The sequence below is a fragment of the Hydra vulgaris genome, chromosome 11 (assembly GCF_038396675.1).
Source record: "Hydra vulgaris chromosome 11, alternate assembly HydraT2T_AEP".
In the NCBI taxonomy this organism is placed as follows: Eukaryota; Metazoa; Cnidaria; class Hydrozoa; order Anthoathecata; family Hydridae; genus Hydra; species Hydra vulgaris.
In genome coordinates this window covers 55887709-55911094 of record NC_088930.1, presented here as the reverse complement: position 1 = coordinate 55911094, position 23386 = coordinate 55887709, and the positions used below count along the sequence as shown (strand labels likewise).

Sequence of the window (23386 nt, the reverse complement as noted above, 5' to 3'; positions counted from 1 at the left end):
CGCGTGTTAGTTGTTTTATGGTTGCATTTATTTAGATTTGTTTTTTGAGTGAACTTTATTTAGTTTCATGTTCATTTTTTTTCTTTATTCCAGATATAGGCAAACCAATAAACTTGAAAACGACGGAAAAAATTATAGAAACAACCATGGCGTTTCATCAAGTTTCCTTATTTAAGCATCCTGATGTGTTTTTTTACCAAAGTCTATTTTAGTATATTATTAGCATATTTTTTTACCAAAGTTTATTTTAGTATATTATTAGTATATTGTTTTACCAAAGTTTATTTTAGTATATTATTAGTATATTTTTTTACCAAAGTTTATTTTAGTATATTTTAGTATATTGTGCTTCTTTAGTTCCTTCGTTTCTAGTGAATAAAAATCTTATAGAATGATAAATTTTTCAAAATCTAACTGCGACTTTTTTAAGCTATAGCCACAAATAGTTTGAAATCTTTTTTTTTTAAACCTTAAATGAATGAGTTCGATAGTTTAAGAATTGTTTGGTAACTAATGTTAATGTTTCTATTCAATTGTTTATATACTTATGCATTCTATTGGGCGTGAAAACTAAAAACTCACTTAAACTGTTTATAATTTGTTTTATAATTTTTATAACTTCGCTTTACCTATGCCTATCCTGATCGGAAATAGTTAATCTGATACGTAAATAAAAAAATTTGAAATCAAATTTCTCTAAATAAAATTAATAAAAAGTTTTTATTTAGAAGTACTATTAATTTTTTAAGATACCGGGCTTCCATTACTTCTTATACAATATAAGCATGTATTAAAGAAGCGTTATATAAACTAAAAAAAGCTTGAATTCAACCGTTGTTGACTTGAAAATTCAGCATTATTTTATTGCTTTAAAACATATTTATAATGAATTCAAATGCATTAAATATAGTGTTAGAATAACAGCGATAATATGAAGACAACTGTACATTATTTTTTTTATAAATAGGATAAAAAGGTAACATGTATAGTTATATTTTATTTATATATAATTGTTTTACAAAAATTATGTAAAATTTAAAACTTTACACCATATCTTCACAAAAAAAATTGTTCCATTCTCCACCTTGGTTTCTTTTCCACAGACTCCATCTTTACCCCAACTTAAAAATGTTGTTAGTGTAACTCTTCTACCAGAAGATGCCATTACTATCTTTACAATTTCTTTGAATTAACAAAGCACATGATAAATCAAAAAACATACATTTCTGGTACTCTAAGAACTGACGGAAAGTTAATTCCAAAAGAATGCAATAAAGCAAAACTGAAACAGGGAGGTGTTATAAGCAGAAGCAGAGAGGGTGTAGTGGTTGCTAAATGGAAAGGCAAAAGAGACGTTATATTGATTAGCAACTTGTATTCGTTGCAAATTGTTGAAGTGACACACAGGAGATGAGAAAAGAAAATGAAACCCAACATTATTAAAGATTGCAATAAAATGTATGTCAGGAGTACAGATAGAGCGGATCAAATGGGATCATATTATGATTGCCTAAGAAAGACAAATAGATAGTATAAAAAAGTAGCGCTTCATCTTTTTGATGCCTCAAATCACCATTAACAGCTTCCACTAATACTCTTCAATACCACCGCATGAAAAGGAAAAATTTCCAACAAAACTATGTTGAGTCTACTCTAAAATAAAACGTTGCATGATATGAATGTGCTGTTTGGAAAAGGAAAAATTGCCAACAAAACCATGTTGAGTCTGCTCTAAAATAAAAGAAGCACGATATGAATGTGCTGTTTGTTAAAATAGACCTTCGTTATGTATTGGTGGATGTTTCAGACTGTATTTTTCAAGAGAATAGGTTTACACTTTAATTTTCATGAAATTACATTAAAACCATACTAATATTTTACTTCTTTCTGTTTTAAGCTGTTTCTGTCTTTATCCATATTTAAACTAGGCTCCCTAGATTTTTAAAATAAAAACTTGAATGTAATATTTTTCTGAAATCAAATTTGAAGCTAAGAAAAAAAAAATTGACCTGACCTGTAAAAATACGTGTCTTTGTAGGTTGATTCCACACTAACTTTTTTTATACTTTTTCCTTATATATATGAGCGTTCCACATCAGATCTTAACCAAACCGATCATTTCTATACTTATATATCCCACGCCAATTATTTCTACTCCTATTGCTTGTTTACTTCATTATTTTATAGCAAAATTATTAATTCAGAGAAATTGATAAAAGGTCTGAAAAAAATTAGCAAAGAAATTCATCATGCCCACCTTTTCCGCATATGTAGACCTTATAAGATATTATTAATTAGGTTTATTTTACTTTCAAGGGATCGTCCACAAGTCATGTTACATATTTTTGATCGTTTTAGAGCCCCCTGCCCCTTTGTCACAACCTCGTATCTCTTTAGTAGCAAGTTTCGTATGAGTCATTGCAAAACGCTAACCCCCTCCCCCTTCCTTTTAAAGCATGATGTAATTTACGGACAACCACTAAACGTGTATTATTGATAGCTCAGTTGTTCAGGTTGCTGTCATCAATGTCATTTCGAAAAGTTAAAGACCTCCCTTTAGCGTAATATAATTGGAAATTTTTTCAATCTTACTTTTATATTTATAGCAACAAAATAAGTAAATAGCATAAAGGACTTCTTACTGTTACGAAAAGATTTCTCATATTATATATATATTATTCACAGTTGTTCCATATAATGCCTGCAAATTTAACATATACTAAAGACACTTACAGACGTTTTTTAAATATGATTTAAACATTTTGTAATTACTATATTGATATATTTCTATGATTTAAATATTTTGTAAATACTATATTTCTTCATTTGTAAACTAGTAAGTATAGATGTAGTACCATTGACTTTATTATTATAATATATACCAGACCTTTAATCTGGTATACATTATAATAATAAAGTCAAAGGTTTTGTATCTATACTTACTAGTTTACAAACAAAGAAATATAGTATTTACAATATATTTAAATCAAATAGCTTTTATTTAAATCATAAAAAATTTATTACAGGATTGCTTAATTGTTTACAAAAAATTTTACATTTTCTAAATAAGTAAAAAGAACTTTTATTATTAGCAATATTATTATTATTATTATTAGTAGTTTTATTATCCTTTGAAGGCGTTAATGTGTTTTATGGGTTTTTTATCTTTTACAAATTTAAATAATTTATATTACCTGCCTGAAATTTACTTTTTAAAATTTAGTCTGGTATATAGAAATGAAAAACAGTTTGATAAAGCTGTTGCTAATTATAAAAAGGTAATTTTCTTCGCAATTTTTGAAATCTATATTTTCTTGTTTTACTTTTTGCTTAAGGTAATTGCATTAATAAAAATTTTTAATAATATAAAAATAATAAACTAATTACCATATAACAATATTATTTTGATAACCTGAGAGAAGATAATCTTTCAAATAAAACCCCTACTTTAATAGTGGGTATTGGTAGAGGGATCTTATAAACCCCTGAATAGAATTCTTCCTTTTTAGTAGTATCACAATACACACTTACCCTCAACAAATTCAAGATCGATAAAAATGTCAACTAAAACTGTTTGTAAATTCTTTTAGAACTTTATTTGTAGATCGGAAATCTGTTGAAATTAAAATCGTAGCTGCCTGTCCACAATTTTTGATTAAGTTTTAATTTTAGCCATTAATTTAAAAAATATATATTCTTATATGGTCTATGGTTAAGAACAAAACTCTACAGTATGAAAAAGCTTTAAAGTTGATAATAATTGTATAATACTTCAGTTGACTGCAGTACTTTATAAAGTTATTATGAACCTACATTAAGCAATAGAACTATACTTCTGCATATTTTAAATGCAATTGAAGCAATTGCTAAGTGAATTAGATTCAAAAGAGGTGAAACATTGCTTTAATCGATATTTTTATAATAAATGTTTAAATAACCAACAAACAAAATTAAAATTAAAAGAAAATAAAAGTAATTTAAATGTCTTAAACTGTCCACAACAGGTTTCTTCAATCGTTCCCATTTGACACATCGGTGGTTATATTAACTTGATATCACAGCCAATACTTTAAAAATTTACTTTAGATTGACTCTTATGCTTGTTCAGAAACAAGTCTTAGTGCATAAACTGATTTCAGTTCACAAAGGGACTTTTATTTGCCTTTTAAATAAAATTCCAAGCAGATATTTTTTTACTTTAATCTGTTTGGTTTTCTTCTTTAGTTTTCAGTAATGAAGTTATTGACTGGTCTTTATTTTTTTTCAGTAAGATTTTGTTTAAAACATTATCAATATTTTCTGCTGACTTTTCAATAACTGATTTGGAAAACAAATGATTATTGAATGTGTATTAGATCCATCTTCATTATCAATAAATTTTGAAGAGGGCTTGTGTGTATGTGTGTGTGTATGTATATATATATATAAATTATAACAAAGCTTAGAATATTTACCTGAATCAGATTTTAACAAAACCTTCCTAAATCCAATTGTAGCAAATAAACCACTTTTTTGAGTAATATTAGAAGTCAAGCTTTTTATATAACTCCTTTCTTCAACAACGAGTTGATGACCGATATATCTCGCTGTGATGCATATATATCAATTGCATTGCCTATCTCGTCAAGTTCTAGTTTTTTTTTATCAACAATGTTCCTTCATAGTTCAGACATTTTTGGCAATTTCTATTTTTAATTTTTTTGTCTTGCTCACTTAGTATTATTTTGCTGCTTATACTGAGTGGATATTTGCTGTTTACTATGTCAAAATCTGAATTTTAACATAGTAAACAAAGATTTTAATTTGTTTAGCTATCTTTTTTGTAATTGCAAACTGTTGTGACTTTTTTTTTAAATAATTTTATTTTCACATGGTGCACACACTTTTAATCTAGATTCATCATGATTATCTGATTTGTTTGGCATATCATTCAAACTATAATACTCAATACTTACGTATTAAAAACTTACTTCATAATTTGCCTAAAAATAAACAAGATCTTAAAACAATAAAATTATTTTAATTAAAAACAGAAATATACAAAAATGATCTAGTAATTCTATCCAGTATTTTAACCGGACCTTGTCGTTTTTTAGATAAAATGGTCAATTTGAAAGTCATTTTAAAATCTTGGACGAGCAGCTAGGATTTTGGCAGATTTGTGATATATAAACAAAGTTCTTAAATGATGCGGAAACAGTTTTAGTTGACATTTTTATTGATCTTGAAATTGTCGATGGTCGCTTTGAATAAAAACTCAGTCCTGATTTGCAAAATCGATTAACACAAGAAATGTAACAAATTGTGAAAAATGAAAATCAATTACGACTCTAAGTACTAGGAAATCAAGCACATTCTTATACTAACAAACTTTAACAATGGCATAAAAATTTTTAGTTTAAGGTATTCAGCCACCAGGGCTGACATTTTGACCAGGGCGGGGCTTTATAAAATATAGCCAGAGGTAGGTTTATGAAAGAAGCCATTATAAAAATCATTAAAAATCCATTGTATATATTTATATATCTTATCATCATCATCATCATCATCATCATCATCATCATCATCATCATCATCATCATCATCATCATCATCATCATCATCATCATCATCATCATCATCATCATCATCATCGTTATCATCATTCTCATCATCATCATCATCATCATCAATAACATCATCATCATTAACATCACCATCATCATCATCATCATCATCATCATCATTAACATCACCATTATCATCATCATCATCATCATCATCATTGTGACAATTTTTTTGCAAACATTTGTCTCTGGAAATGCAAAAAAATATCTCTATGGACAATAATTTTTAATAAATGTTTAAAATAACGATTAGTGATTGTGGAATAAGTAATTCTTTTTAGAGAATTACACGTAAAATGGTTGCTAAACTATTCATTAAAGGACTAATTGCGCACGAGGAAATATCAATTAAGAGCTGTAGTACTAAACTCAACGTTGTTTGAAATAACGACACAAGAAGATTACACACGGTTAATATATTATATAGTTGTAACAATTTTAAATATAAATATAGAAATAAATATCAAACAATTATTAAAGCAATTATCTTATTATAAATAAGAAGTCAAAACATTACATGGCAATAGAACTAAGGAATTTTACAAAAAGATTTTGGAAAGTGCTCATCTATAAAAAGAAAAAGAATAAAATGGAACATTTATTACCAAAGCCAAACAAATCGGACCATTAATCCAATATTGCTGTTACTTGGAAAAAATGAAAACAAAATATGCAATTGTATTTAAAAGCAGCAATGTCAAAAAAATCAGAAGTAAAATACTCAACATTCTTATTTATTATTGATGAAAAAGGAAGAGAAATGTTCATTACATGGCCTTGTAATACAATAGAAAGTGATGATGGTGAAATTTATGACACCTTGGTTTAAGAACTGCTTGAAAGATTTGAAGAATATCGTTTACCGAAAAGAAATCTGGTTTAAGAAAGAAAGTGTTTCCAACGAAAAGAAGATATCAATGAATCTTTTCGTTTTTTTGTGACTGATTTAAAAAATTTGACTCATTCAAGTGATTTTGAAAATATTTAAGATGGTTTTAAATTATATATTATAATTGATGGAATTCAATCAGACAAAGTTCAAAACAATCTACTTTGAAAAGGAGCGGATTTAAGTTTAACAAAAGCAGTTAACATATGCAGTGCTAAAGTTAAAAATTGTTGCAAATGTAGAAATGAAATTAATTACACATGAAAAAGATATTGATAGGGTGAAGAAATTCATAAAGCTTAGACAAGCAAATACAACAGTAGGAAAAATACCGAAATGGAGAAAATTCGCAAACAACGATAATTTATCAAAAAGCAAAACAAACTGGGCTGAATTAAATAAACGAAACTGGAAACAAATGAATAATGGTTTAGTACAATGCAAAACTACAACAATGGCAGTGCAAGAAATGCAATAGAATACATAAATCAAAAAAATATGCACCATTTGGTCAAATGTGCTACAAATGTAACAAAAATCATTGGGGAACTTGCTGCTACTCAAAAAATATACACAAAATTGCGCTGTTGAATACCATGTTGAATCTGTATTATCTGAATATATGAAATGTAAAAAAGAAGCTAGATAATTTTCAAAATTAATAATAAATTTGTGCGTGAAAAAATTGATACTGGATCTAAAGTTGATGTTATGCAAAAAACAGTTAACAATCAGTTAACATCCTGTAATAATTTCACATATAAAAATGTTAAACTACGTGGTTATTAAGGAAATCATATTCCAGTATTTGGAACATCAAAGATGATGTGCTAATACGATCGTTGTAAAAAGTTGGTTAAATTTCATGTAGTAGAAACAACATGCAAACTTGTTCTTAGCTTACAAACTTCCCGAGACCTGCAAGCTCTCAAACTATTAAATGAAGTAAAAACTGTAGATACAAACGAATCTAAGTGCCAATAGCAAAAAACAATATTTGCTCTAAACAAAGTAAAACATATAAAAGGAAAACAAGAAAAAGAGTTAAAAGAAGAAATCCCGGAAGATAAAATGATTGCCCAAGTGCATTTGGTTTATTCAAACTATTCATCGTCAGAAGAAAATTTCAAAGAAATAAAATTAAATACACTCAAACATATTACGCTAAATGTAATAACGAATTACATAAATGGATGGCTGCAGGATAAAAGAATGGTTGATGACTCAGTAAAATTTTACTGGTAGTTTAAAGATGAAGTGACACTCATCGAAGGAATAATATTTAAAAGACAGAGTTTTAATTCCAACATCAATGCAAAATGAAACAATTCAAAACCACACATGGTGATTGAAAAGACTAAAAGGAGAGCAAGAGAAACTGTATTCTGGCCTGGCATTAGCAAACAAAATGATTATTTAATCAAGGCATGTGAAATATGCCTAGAATACTCAAAAAAAAAAAAAAAAAGGAGTTAATGATATCAAGTGAATTACCATATCATCCATTTCAAATTGTAGGAACTGATTTATTTCATTGGAATAATCAGGATTTTATAATAGTGGTCGATTATAATAGTCGTTATTGGAGAATTGAAAGATTACATAACATCCAATCGCAAACAGTGATAAAGAAACTAAAAATAATCTTTTCCAGACTTGTGATACAGCAGATAGTACAAAGCAACAACGGCACACAATTTACATCTTTAGAAATCCAAAAATTTAGTAAAGAGTGGGATTTTAAACATATAACTAGTTGTTCACAGAATCAACAATCAAACGGAATAGCTGAGAAAAATTTTTAACTGGTATAAAACGAGCTTTTTTTATTTTCCATTAATCATTGAAGCCATCTGGAAAAATATAAGGTTAGTTAATTTTATAGTTATATGTTTTTATATTTGTTGTTGTTTTGCAATTTTTATAATCAACTAATTCATGTATAGCTGTTTTCATTAATAGTTTTTGCCTTTTATTGTTATTATCTTTTATTTTTTTTGATAAAAATACCAATAATAACAATAATAACAATATTATTGAAAATATTATTGATAGTGAAAAGTATTAATAATATTATTATTATTTATTAAAATAAAGGAAAAAAATGAATTAACTTTGAAACCTTTTTAACAAATCTATTTTTTCTGTTTGCATTAATTGATTGACTTCTATATCTTATTTTATTTATTCATAGGTTTTTAATAGATTTTGTTTTTTAAATTAGCTAAATACATTGTTTTTATATTATATGATGTCAAAGCTTATTATTTGTAATGTTTACTATCTATTTACATTCAATATTATATACTATTTTGTTTTAGATGATGACCAAAAGAGATGTTTCAGCGGACTAGAATTATTTTACTGTTGCACATGGGCGTCCAGAAGGTGTTGAATGTAATATATGTAGTATTAAAATTAAAACAAGATCAACTGGTGCTTTATCAAAAACATTTCAACAAAGTCATTATTGACTCATTTGCAGTCAAAATACAAAGATACCTATTCAGTTTAATCAAACAATAAAACAAACTTTCTGAGACAAAAAAAAAAGAAAAAGAGAAAAGAACAAGGAAAAGAAAATGTTTATGTTTGGAACAAATAACTTTGCACCAAACAATTAACTCTTGAAAATTTCTTAGAATAGCATACTAAATGGAATCATGATAATATTTTTGGTAACTATTGGTAAACATTGCAAATAAATGTTAGGCTGTATTAATAAGTAAAAATAACATTATTAAAATATAAGTTAAATGTAAATAACATTAACATCCATATAATAATAATACTAATCACAAGAGCAACAGCAACAATAATTTATAATGAGGCTGACATTTTACAAACAGTATTTTTCTAAAAAATAGACAAAAAGGCAGTTTTTAAATTGTGAAATAAAGTTGAATGATTGAAAATGAAGAGGCAAATTATCCCGTAATTTTATGCATTGGTTTGTGATAAATTTATTACCCTATTTTACAGAACAATGAATTAGGATAGATAGTTTGAAGTTAATAAAAGATCGAAGATAATTACTAAAATCTTTTTGAGAGGTGAAAAAATCAGAGAGGCAGTTTACTTGTTTATGATTCGGGACAAATAGAAAATTTAATAGATTAATAAGATAATTTAATAGTCTTAGTGGGGCCAATGGAATTCTGACCAAGTTAATGGAGAGCAATTGTTAATGCGTCAAAATTTGCAATGCTTTAAAACCATAAAAAACAGTTTGCAATGACCAGTTTTTAAAATTGTCAAACTAATTTTTAAAAAATTTGATATAACATCAGAATGAAACAATCCACAAAGCTGAGAAGCATCATCAAAAGAGTACAATATATTTGATTGTTGCACTTAATTTTAAAAACAGAAAAGAAAGGTACTTTGTAACCTTATGTTGTGCCCTGCAACAAAATAAGCCATATAACGAGCTGAAGATGTTATTATATAAGTAGTTTGCTCAGAATTGAGAATAAGTATTAAATTAAAAAAGCAAATTTGTAATGCTTAAACTTTTTTTTAATTTTTATTGCTTTAGATACTACCAAATGACTGGGATCTTATTCCTAAAGTTTCATCAATGCCTGGGCCAATAGATAATCTAGTAAAAGTATCAGAAAGTGTCATGGTCATAATTTTACATGAAGTTTTCTCTTTAACCAAAAAATTTAAAGTTTTCTGAACTTTTTAACTCAAACAGAAATTGAAACCATGAATAGTATAGCACTTTCTTTCATTTTAATAAAGTAACAAATATGAAATTATTAAGATATTAAACTAATAAAGAATACATTTTAAAAAAAATATATATTAAAGTTATTATTAGATATATGAATTTTAGAATTATGTTAAATTATTAAAAATTAAATAATTATATTAATTATTAAAAATAATATTTATTGCAACTTTCAGTTATATATTTGATACAACTTTCAATTTTATTTTAAATTATGTCAAGGGAAAACACAGTTGTCCAAATTATCCAAATGTTGAAGAAAATACAGCGGAGAAAATAGAATTAGCCTCACCTTTATTTTTCTTTCTAGTTTAAATAAATGGCAATGAAACAATTATTAAATCTACTTTATTTTTTATTATCTTCTGCTACAATTTAAAAATTTATAAAGTGGTATGTTCAATTAACTACAAATGGTAAAAAAAAATTAAAAGTATTCAATTTATTGAGAAAACAAAATTAGCCTCATTTATGTTATATACAAGAAAATACAGAAAATATTTTGTTTTTACGCTTATTTAATATTAAGTATTGCTTTCTGAATTTTTTTTTTGAATAGTTTCTATAGATATTCCATTCTAAGCTTCTCTGATACTAATTTTCAGCACCAATGTGGATTCAAATTAGATTCATAAACCTTTCTAGAAAGTATTCTCCATAGACTTTTATTTGTATTTAGATCTGGACTGCATGCAAACTATTCCATTACATAAATATTTTTTTTTCTAAACCAAGCTTTTGTAAGGTTTGAATTATGGGTAGCAGCATTTTCTTGTTGAAAAGTTGAAAATTTTATTCCATTAAATTTTCACCATGTACAGGCAAACTAAGTTCTAAAAGGCAAAATAGTTATGTGAATTCACTTTTGTTAAAATCCATGCCAGTGGAAGTTTTCCACCAAGGAAAAAAGAAAAAAGCCCCCAACCATTACAGTTCCACCATCCAAGTTACGACTCAACCAAGTTTCTTCCTCTTTTCGAAGATCGTGCCGGTTATATTGATAGCAATCAGGACCATCTAGATTTAACTCATCACTAAAGAGAACTTGATGCCACTCTTCCAGCAAAGATATGTGTTCTTTTGCAAGTTGTAATCTAGCTTCTTTTTGATGAACAATAAGTTTTGGTTTATGTTATTTCCAAACTGTGATTGGATCTTTATGTAAAAGGTAATTGTAAATCAGCACAAATTCAAGATGCTGTTATGTGTTGAGCAGCTGCACGACGTACATTAGCTCATTTAGTACAATTATCAATTTCACATTTGCCACCACTTCCCTTACAAATTCCACAATTAACGCCCATCTTAAAGTAATTGTTCACCACTTTTGAGGATCTTTTTACATTTTCACAATCTCACAATTAGGTAAGCCTGTATCTTTGCATGCTTTAATTACAGCTAATTCTTCATTTGTTAAACGCTTACCGCATTCCATTTCAAATTCAGATATCAAAATTCAAATGTTAAAAACATTATGAGCACTGATTTCACTGTCTTAGTTTAATTTACTAAAAATAATAAAAAACTAAGTCACAAATGCGTATTACCAGATTAAAATATACAAGTTAACTGAAAATAATTATGGATAAGGCTAATACTATTTGTTACCGCATATATAAAGTATTATACATTTTAATTAATTAATTACGTTATATTATAATCTAAAAAGTTGTTGTTTTTAACAATAAATATGTATTTATGGATACAAAATATGCACGTCGGCATTAGCTGCACTTGATCCTTGAAATAAAACTGCAGGTTTTCAAAATAAGTTTTATTCTGAAAGAGAAAATGAGAGATTGTTGTATGTTATGATTAGTCAGCTAAGTCATTATAAAACTGAAATTCGAAAAGAATCTACAAAATCAGTTACTATACTGTTAAAATCAATAAAATTTCTTATAAACCTTGATTAATTTAAAACATCATCAACAAATGAGAAATAAGAGCAGTTAATTTTTAAGTTTGGATAACAAATTTGTAAATATATATTTTTAAGAAAGATTAGAAACATAATATAAATAAAATAAACTTAAAACTGAATGCACTTAAGTTATTTAATAAATAAATTTTTTTATGGATTAATTTATATTTAAAATTTAAAAGGATATATATTATATTTAAATTTGGAGGATTGTGAATCATCATCAAAGAATTTAATGTCGGCACGGTTTTGGTATACGATGAATCAGATAATGATAAAATGATGTACTTTATCTTAATGCAATCAAAGCTGCTATAATTGAGCTTCGAGGTATTTAAAAATGAAGCAAATAGATGTTTCTGAAGACCCATTGATATATTGGAATTTAATAAATAGTGAATTGCTAACGTTAGTAAACTTGCTAAAATTATACTTATGTTCACTCTCAAGCCCAACAACAAGCAAGTGGGAGTTTTGAGTTTTAAAATTAATTCAAAAGAAGTGCATTACACTCCTTGCAAAGAATATTAAAACCCTTTCCTTTTAAATTCAATGTAAGAGCTCTTTCTTATTTAACATTTTTATGTGTAGCTCCAAAAGACTTCATACCATCTAATTTAACAATGGTCAGACTTCATACATACAATTCAAACAGCTACGACATCTGGAATCTTAATTTTTCAGGTTCAGATGAAAAAACATAAGTTACCTTGAAATGTTTTTTAAAAAGTTAGTTTTCATTTTTGATTATAAATTTATATGAATTGTATTATGGTTTAAGTAAAAGAACTTTGACTTAAAATATATATTAAATATATATATACATACTAAATTTACATGTACAACAAGATGTGAAATTGAAACAGTATATATATATATATATATATATATATATATATATATATATATATATATATATATATATATATATATATATATATATATTTATTTATTTATTTATATATATATATATAATTTATGCTATTTATAAATATATTTATTATAAATATTTATAGGCTGTTTCATTAGAACCTCATAACTATGCATATAAAAGTAATTTAGAACTGTCAGAACATAGTCTTAGTGGGGCTAAGTCAACACAAATACCTACATGTATGTATAATTTTCTTTTCTAGTTTCTTTTTTACAATAAAACTTTTATAACTAATCTTTTCAAGTTTAGGCTTAAATATAAAGTTCAAGATAAAAAAGTACCTCAATTAGTAGAAAGTTTAAAAAAAAGTGTTTTAATAATGTGAACTTACTTAAGTCAGACAAGTACTTGTCATAATTCTTTAAAAAAAACTTTACATTCATACTTTAATTATTGCTTTTAACATGAATTCATAAAGGTTTATGTTTCAATTTTTTAAATTTTTTATAATATAATACTAATTTAGTTTTATATTCTTAATAATGTTATTACATATAATGTTATCTCATTAGTATAAACGGCTAAAAATGCTTGCCTTTTTCATTAACATAAACTACCAAAGAAAAAATTATTTTGAAAATATTAGTTAGCATTGTGAAATAAAAACCTCCCCCTCGTATATTAGTTTATATTTGTTATCAACAATTAATTTATATTTAATAACTAAAATAAAAGTTCAGTAATAAACGGCCTTATACGAGATATAAAATTAACAGAGATCATTGCATGTTAAAACAATCTGAGAGAAAAAAGGGAAACTGAGTACAAGCTGTGTCAGAGAAAAGACAAAAATCAAAGAGTGAATGTAAGTGATTAGGATTGTCTGGAAAATGAGTCGCAAAGTCAACTCTCTGAGTAGGAGATTAAGAAATGCAGATGTTATGCAACAACAGCAATATTTGCAAGGGATTAAAGAGAAAGGGCAGAGTCAAAAAAGCATCAACAGATGCACTATCCATGCGCAGCATAACATTGTTAAGGCAGAGGAATCAGTTTCTTTAGCTACCACAGAGTTCGGGAAACCTTACTACTAGCCGGCTTCAGAACCATTAGACTGAGTTTTAGTGCTGTATCATCATTAGAGGATAACGTGAAAAGTTGCATAGCCTCTATCAAGAAGACTCAAGCAAGATATATAAGTAGAATCAAGAAGATCCAGCGTTCATTATTATCCTAGGTAGGAAACAATGTAACACAGGTTTACATCTATGCTAGCTTAATAGATAAATAAAGGGTTTAATATTGGTTAACAGAATTATACTGGTAACCTAAGAGGCATTTTAAAAGAAAATTGCTGTATGCAGCTAACATCTGCCGAAGATGAATATTTTAATATAAATTTTTTTAACCAAGCGCTCTGTAGCAGGGGATTTACAAGTTAAGTTTGTTTCTCCAAGTGTTTATCTACATAGAGGAAGTACGTTTCTTCCAGCCTTTGCCTAGATAGTGAATACGACAAGACAGCAGGGCATATCTGAACTGGATTACATGTTATCAGTAGCAGAGTTATTGTGATGACCATGTACCTGACTTGGCATATTATATAAGTGTTATAGCTACAAATTAGGTATCAAACTTTTTCTGAAGTTGAAAATCACATGTAAATTAAGTAATAAAGGTAAGTTGTTTGTTATGTTTTGAGTTTTACCCTTATTAATTTTAATTAACACTTCTACAACTTAAAATACAGCTTTTTATTGTGTGACCTAAAATTATTTACATTTGTTTAATTTATCTTGTAAAAAGTTTTTTAATGAGAACTTTTCAATAATAAATTTATACATTAATTCTAATTTTATTTTACTAAGGTTGACTTTAGGTAAGTAAGGGAGAAATTGTTTTTTTTTTTTTTTATACCATATTGCCACCTCCCTCTCATATTTTAAAAAACACAATTGACCTTATAAAAAAAAATTAGCTGGACATTTTTTTTGTTGTGGTTAAGGTTGTTGGGAGAATTGATACAAATGGGGGATGCCATTTTTCTTCCTTATAACAATACTTTTTACTGACAACAAAATGCAAAATAATATTTATGTAAAATTGTAAGTTGTAACTTAAAAAGTTGTAAATAAAAAAAATATTTATGCAAAATTGCAAGTTGTAAAATTTTTATTGGAGACCTCATCAAGCAAAAAAATTTGTTTAATAAAACTAATTGTGTTGTAAAGGACGTACTTTTCTTTTTTGAGAAGTGAAGGCCTATGTATTGGACAAATATTGCTTTCTACTTTTTTATAGATAAAGTGCGGCATCCTAAGCAATTTGCAATTGAGTTGTCTTTGTCCTGCTAAATGAAAGTAGTAATGTATTGCTCCTTATGTGGTCTCAATAATGCACACCAAAAGTACTAACAAGGACACCATCCATGTTCAACATGGCACTGTTAATACTCTGCTATTTTACAGCTGTTAATGAAATTGGCTTCTCTGAGAGCTACCATAGAGTTCATAAAACTTTTCTACAAGCCTGTCTTAGACCCATTAAACTGAGTTTTTGAGCTATACCTACATTAAGGGATAACAGGAAGAGCAGCATAGCCACAATCAAGGTAGCGCAAGCAAAAATATATGAGTAGAGTTAAGAAGATCCAGCATTCATTATCCAAGGCAGCAAGCTATGTAACATTGGTTTACATCCAAGTCTAATAGATAAAGAAGGAGTTTGAGGCTAGGCAACAGAATTATTTTGTTTACTCCTAAAAGCAAGAAGGCCTTCTACAAGGCAATAACTGGATGCAGCTTACATGAGACTAAGATTAGTGTTTTTATCAAGATACCTTATCTAGACTGTACTTATCCAAGAGCGTTAAGGCAGAGAATTTTTTTAAATAAAGCTTTATTCTACTAACATATTTGAGTTATCACTCAAAAAGTTTTGCAATTGCAAGAAACAACCACTTCTACCAGTATATGAGAAAGTTGAAGTTTCGGAAGTATTCAATAAACCTTAAATTCAAATCTATGCAGAAGAAATCACTCTATTGAGGAATATTTGAGCAAAAAATTAGACCTATGCGAGAACCTTTTGCAAAAAGAATTTTTTCATCAGCAAGATTGTATTCTTAAATATTTTTTACATAAAAGTTCTCTATTATGCATTAAATTGTGTCAGTAAAGCTAAAGATATTGTTCATAACATATCAAAAGCTTTTTCATTATGTTTGGCTTGCTGGTCTTTTCCTCAAGTATACTTTTTATCTGAGAAAGTTTTTTGAAACTGCTAAGTCATTATTTTTTAACTTATCTACATTTTTTTTAATTATCTACATTTTTGACCTTACTAAAAATCTTATATCAAAGTGGCTATTATATGCTGACAATTCAACTTAATACTGTTTGAGTCTTCTACTTTATATCTTCTTGGATTACTATAACTGACCCACATAGATACCATATGTACAATCAATCACAATTCTCTTTATTGTACTACAATTTATTTACACCCAACTCCTTTCTGTACCTCTACAAATCCCTAATTCCTCCCAGTATGGAATACGTTTTTTATTTTGAGGCTAGTTCTAATGATGTTTTCTCTCTTTTCGAAAAGGTCTAAAAACGCATGTTAAATATAGTCAGATTCTCTATTGTTCTGCTTTCAGCTGCTTACTCCTCTCTTTGCTAAGCTTGAACCCCTGTCTTACACTCGTAACGCTTTATCTTATACTAAATTAAAAACTATTGATAGAATTAAAATTTAATAAGAGGTGTTAAATTATTTAAGGTGGTTATTGTGTTAAATTTACAAACCCTTATTTAAGGAGATCGTTTTTTAAATTGCAATTATCTGACTTAGACAAAGCTGAAAGATTTTGAAAACATCCTAATGTATTCTTAGGTTCTATTTGTTGTTATGGTTAGCTCTTAATCCATAAAAAAATTTTAATGGTTTTTTCAGATGAGGTTGATTGTGAATCTCCCACAATATGTTGTACAAATTGAAAATTGAAAAAAAATAAAATGATTTATCACTGTAAAAGAGGGAGAAAGTAGTAAAACTTTATTATTTATTGATAATAAATTTTACATCCATTAATCAAATGCAAATGATGAGAAAACATTGCTTATTACAAAAGACTTTAGGTGCTTTATTGAAAATTATATTGATTAGCTATTTTTATGAGTTTTGTATATTTATGCATTTATATGTTTAGCAAATCCTGAAAATCCTTTTGTTGGGTTAAATTTCGATGCTGTAATCAAGATGCCTTCAATCAAAAATAGGGTATGATCTATTTTTTATTCAAATATGCTATAGTTATAAGTTCAATTTCTTTATTGTTTGTAATACTTTCTTGTATTATTTAATAAGAATTTAAAAAAAAAGGTTTGTAATTTTTTTTATTTTACTTATATTTAAAATAAAAAAAGGGTTCCAAGTTAAAACAAAATGTATTTGGAATTGTTTTTAAAAAAATAACAGATAGATACAAAACATATAAGAGTATATTTGATGTTTTATTAATTAGAAGTTCAACAAAAATAAAAGCATTTGTCAAAGAATCTTTGCAGCTATTGATGGTATCACTAAATTAGTCAAATACTCAAAATCAATTAAAAGCAGGTGACTAAATAACAAAAAAAAAATAATTGTATTCAAGCAATCAATAACACTAACATATCGTTAAATATAAATGAAAACTCAACTAATATATCAAACTATTTCAAGTTATAATTATCATAAATGCCATTTCACCAACAAATGATGAAAACACACGTCAACAATAAAGACAACAATGAATGGTTCCATCAAGAATTGAAAAATCTAAAAAAATTGTGCAACGATTATCATTTTGATTACATTTTAAAAAATGGTTTAATAATCTTTTAAATGTTTAAAAATATGAGAAGAGATTTTATTATGTTAAGAAACCAAAATAACAAGTTATCTAAAAAAAAAAAGGATCAAAAATTTTCATTTACTCAAATAACTTTCATGGCTTCTACTTATTAAATTAAATTAAGTTTTGAAAAATACTATAGTACATTCAAATCTAATTGTAATTGAGTACTTAATGATTTTTATAACTTTGTTAAAAACAAAATAAAAAGATATACATACATACATATATATATATATATATATATATATATATATATATATATATATATATATATATATATATATATATATATATATATATATATATATATATATATATATATATATATATATATATATATATATATATATATATATTGTCTTAAAATAACTGATAAGATTTAAAAAAAAGTAGGTTTTTCATTTCTTCTTGTTAATACATATAAAATGTCTATGCGATTAAAAGCTTAAAAGAAAAAAGCAGCTGTGGTTATTCAGATATCCCGATAAAACTTATTCAAAAAATTATAAGATTCGATCACTGATCAAATTATTATACTCAATAACTTCTCAAACAAGCAGTATACTAAATGAAATTAAAATTGGTAGTAATATGCCATTTTATAAACAAAAAGGTAAAATTCATGGTATCAATATTTATCTAGAATAACTATTTCATCTCCACTAACAAAAGTGTTTGAATGAATACCTGCTAACAAAGGTGTTTGAATAAATACCTGCTGAAAGAAAAACTTCATATTTTAGACAAAATGATTTATTCAATGATGACTATATTGGTTTCAGATGTAATTATTTGTGTAAAACTACGCTGCACGTTCGTATCTCTAATGCAAAGCTAAGCAACTTTAAAATCTCTTTACAATATTAATATTTGTTGATTTCAGAAAAGCTTTTGACTTAGTAGATCCTAGATTATTGATTTTGAAACTAAAACATTGTTGTTTTTCTAGTGATGTTTGAACTTAATTAGGAATTATTTTCATTTTAGAAAAATATTTACAATAAGATGCATATTCTAGCGAAGAATAACTTAATATTAATATACCACAGGGTTCCATTTTAGTATCTTTTATTTTTTTTGGTTTTTATCAATAGATCAGTATTTAATAAATTTATTGAGTGGCGTTATGCTAGTAAACTCGATAATATTTTTAATATAACTAAAGCAATGATAATAACAAGTAAAAATAATATTGCCAAATTTAACTCAATCATATGTGATAATTTAATAATTGATTTAGTTAATAAATTTTCTTTTCTTGGTGTCATTAATAACAGCAAGTTAACCGAACACATAAAAAAGATAAATACATTTTTAACATATAATTTTCATTTTGGATATTTCTGTAGAGCACTACCACTATGCAATATAATAATTTATTACAATAAACTGTTGAACTTTTTCAAACAATTCAATTTTGATAACCTTTATAACATTAAGTACAATTTTAGGAATGAAAAGTTTTTAAACTTTAAAGCATGCAACAATCACAATAAACAGCCTTTTTCAGCAATATAAATAAAGAGCATTGCAATAATAACATCAAATTATCACCAAAAGAATTTAATGAACTATTTTTATTTAACAACTCAACTCAATTATATCACAAACAATTAAAATAAAAAATAAAAATTTGTCAGGGTTTACAAGGGTTATCAACCATGAGTGAGGGGTTAGTGGGGTACAAAAAATGTTTTTTTTTTTTAAATAGCCCTCTTCCTCCAACAAATTGAGGGAGAAAGAGGGTTATTATAGGGGTTTTTTGGGTTTCATTATTAGTTTATATCTATATAAAAAAAACAATCTGATTTAGCCTATTGTTAATTAAAATAGAAATTTGTTTTATTGATTTGTTTTGTTGATGCAATTAAATATTTAAACAAGATAAAAAACTTGTGATACCTTAGATTTGGTCTTTACAACTCAGTCAGCAAGTGTTAATGAAATGCATTCAAAATTTGTTTTAGGAAACATAAGCTGAGGTTATCTGAAAATATGTTTCAGTTTCATCTTGCCTGATACAGCAAATCGTGGCAATAAAAGCAAGCAAAGATTTATATTTATTAATTAATAATCTGTATGCAGATGAAACCAAAAGTAGATTAGAAAACGCTTTGTTTGTTTTGATATTAAACTCCTGAATTTACTTTATAACTCCTTAACTTGTTTTCATTCTAATTCACTCTCAAAAAGACTGCAAACAGCCACTATTAAGTTACTAGGAATTTTTAGTTACAAATTCCGAGGAGTTACTAGGAAAAAAAAGGATAGAATTATAGAGCAAAGAAATGGTTGACAGAAGATATAAAAAATTTGTAGGTTAAATGAGTCAGAAAAACATGAATATTGGAGAGAGTTTCAAAGGGTTAAAATTCAGGGAAAAAAAATAGATGAATAAAAAAGATTTTAAAGCATGTAGGGCAGAAACAGTAAATGAATGAGATTTATCTAAATAAAGAGTCAAGCAAGAATGAGCTTTAGTTAAAGGAACAAGAGATAAAAACTCCTTTGAGCAGTGACCATAATAGCATTTGTAAAAATGAGAGAGAGATGCAACTTTACGACAATGGAAAAGAGGCTCAAGCTTTGCAGATAGAGCCTGCCCAACTACGTTTATAATGCGTTTTTAGGCCTAGTCTGGAAGAGAAAGAGCATTATTTGAAAAAACAGCCCTAATATTTTTTTTTTTTTTTTTGTTATTCACCTCCTCAAGGCCATGAAGGCCACTACAGATGAGGAGGCTACTCAATAGTGGTTATAACCCTCTCTCAACTCTATAACTCCGAAACACGAGCCTCGACGAACAAGGTCGCTATGCGGAGAAACAAGTTGAGCGCGGTACTACTAGGGACGTGGTGGGGATCGAACTCTGATATAGTATATGATATATGATAATAGTATTCCATGAAGGGACAAATAGGAGATTTGTAGAGGGATAGAATGGAATCAGGAGTAAGAAAATGGTGAGCACGATATAAAGAAGCATTTTTAGCAGATGCTAATTTAGCACTCGATTGTATACATAGTTTCCATGAAATGTCAGTAGTAAACAATAATCCTAGAAGATGTAAAGAAGAGGACTCATTAAGAGCATTGATATTTAATAATAAAGGAAAGTTGACCGTATTGCGATATTTATTTGCAGTAAATAACTGAGATTTGATAGAGTTAAAATTTACAAGCCACTGTAAGCCTCAATCTGCTACAGAAGTAAGATCAGACTCAAAATCAGCTAGTTTTTTGACCATCTTTAGAATTTGTGGTACCAGTATGGTCACCAATTCAAATTAAGTTTAGATGATTTATTAGAAATAGTTCAACATTGTACAATTTTGATTAATACCATCACTTAAAAAAACTAACCAGTGCAACCGTCAAAAACACTCGACTTAACCACCTTGGTAAAAAGAGAAAGACAAAGAGAAGACATGATTTATCTTTTTAAATTCTTTGACGGTTTCAACAATTTAGAAACAATCAAAAAAATAAGTTTTCAAAAAACTTGAATGCAAGGTCATTGCTTTAAATATGTCAATCACATGTTAAATCACAAAACAAACATGTTGTGAAAGTATTATTTAAACAGATCAGCCAATTCATGGAATAGCTTGCCAAGCAAGTTGTCGCACAATCAGTTAACTGCCTTAAAGCAGATCTTTATTATTTTGATAAAGAAATCGTGTAGGATTTTTAAAATTTATTTGTAAAAATTTAGAAAATGTTTCTTGTTTTTATCAACAAAAACAAAAGTGCTAGGGCTTTTTATTCATAACTCATCTAAACATGTTTAAGAATATGTTCCTAAAAAATGGGCAATTAAAAATTTTGAGCTAAAACATTAAAATTGTGATAATACATTGCAGAAAGAGAAGCATAATTTTGTTTAATCAAATAAATTTTGTGCAACAAAAATATTTAAACAATTATAGGAAAAACTTTTTCTAAATTAGTAGATAAATATTTTCCTTCTCCAATAAGTTACACAATTTTTTTATAAAAATACTCTTAACATAAGCTAATAAAAGTAGTTCCTTACTTTCTCTCAATATTACTATTAATGAAAGTAATATTCACTGCCCACATAAATCTTTAAAGAGTTTAACAATAACTTTACTAAATTTGGTCTAAATTTAGCTAACAAAATTGTAACTCCTATTGATTCATTCAAAATCTGCCAATAATATAATTTATTGTGTGACTGTGAATATTTATTGAGAAATTGGGGAGGCTTTCTCATTTTTTTTTAAATTTATAAATTGCCAGGTTTTGATGGAATCTCCAGCATTATAGTAATTTTAAATAAAAAACATATCATAAAACCTCTGTTTCATTTTATGAAAATTTTAATAAATGAAGGTGTATTTCCTGATATATTAAAAGTAGCTAAGTATACCCATTCTATAAAGCCAATGATATCTCAAACTATAGACCTATATCAGTATTATCAGTTTTTTCCAAAATATTCGAATGCGTTATGTATAACAGAATTTATGTAAATTTCACAAAAAAAACAATCTCTTTTACTCTAAACAGTTTGGGTTTCAAGAGAATATTTCAACGGAGCATACCATTATTGAATTAGTTGACCAAATAACTAACAGTTTTGAAAAAATAAGTTTACACTAGGATTTTTTATAGATCTATAAAAAGCATTTGACACAGTAGACCACTCTACACTCTTAGAAATAATAAATTATTATGGTGTAACAAATAAAACATTTTCTTGGATAAATAGCTACCTCACTGACCGAAAACAATATGTGATAAATCTGGATTCTGGTACATTAAATATTCTATGCCGCAAGGTTCAATTCTCGGCCCTCTCCTTTTTTTAATATATATAAATGACTTCTGTAATATGTCTGCAAATTTAACTTCGATTATGTATGCTGATGACACTAATTTGTTTATGTCCAATAGCGATATTAATCAGCTATATGATGAAATGAATATTCAGGCTTGGTCGGGAAAGGCGTGCGATCGCACTCTGATCTTGACCACGCATACAATATTTAGTTGCGACAGCTTGCCCACGGCTTCATAGATGTTTTGAGAACATTTCAAAAAATAATCAAGCGCAAAAAAGTTCAACTGGACCAATGAGAGACAATTACAAAAATTAAAAGCTGCCTGATTAAATTGTTATAAAATAAGTTTAGAATAATTAATAAACTTTGTCTTTTATAATTAAGCAACACTCTTTTATATAAAGTAAAAACTTACTATTAATAATTGTTTAATAAAGAAACAATTGTTATTCAATTTATCAAAGAGTTTAGTATAATTTCTTTTATTTGAGTACTTCTGATTTATTTCAACAAGATTCTAATAAAGAAACGTTTGTTGATTTATTTAATAAATAAAAAAGTCAATCTTTTTTTAACCATTTTGCGCTTTGCGTAGTTGGCCTGAGTTTGGTTTTTACAAATTACATACAATTCTTTGTAGTATGAC

General features: G+C 26.9%; 1 protein-coding gene across 4 annotated transcripts in view; it reads left to right on the top strand.

Annotated features, from left to right (window-relative positions):
• Nucleotides 1-23386, top strand: part of LOC136086772 (small glutamine-rich tetratricopeptide repeat-containing protein beta-like) — a 146301-nt gene that overhangs the window by 68967 nt on the left and 53948 nt on the right. For all 4 annotated transcript variants that reach the window (XM_065809255.1, XM_065809256.1, XM_065809253.1 and 1 more), the window contains exons 7-9: nt 3224-3278; nt 13172-13268; nt 17243-17313. In XM_065809255.1, coding sequence (XP_065665327.1) covers nt 3224-3278; nt 13172-13268; nt 17243-17313 — 223 coding nt within the window. The remainder of the gene's footprint in view (nt 1-3223; nt 3279-13171; nt 13269-17242; nt 17314-23386) is intronic.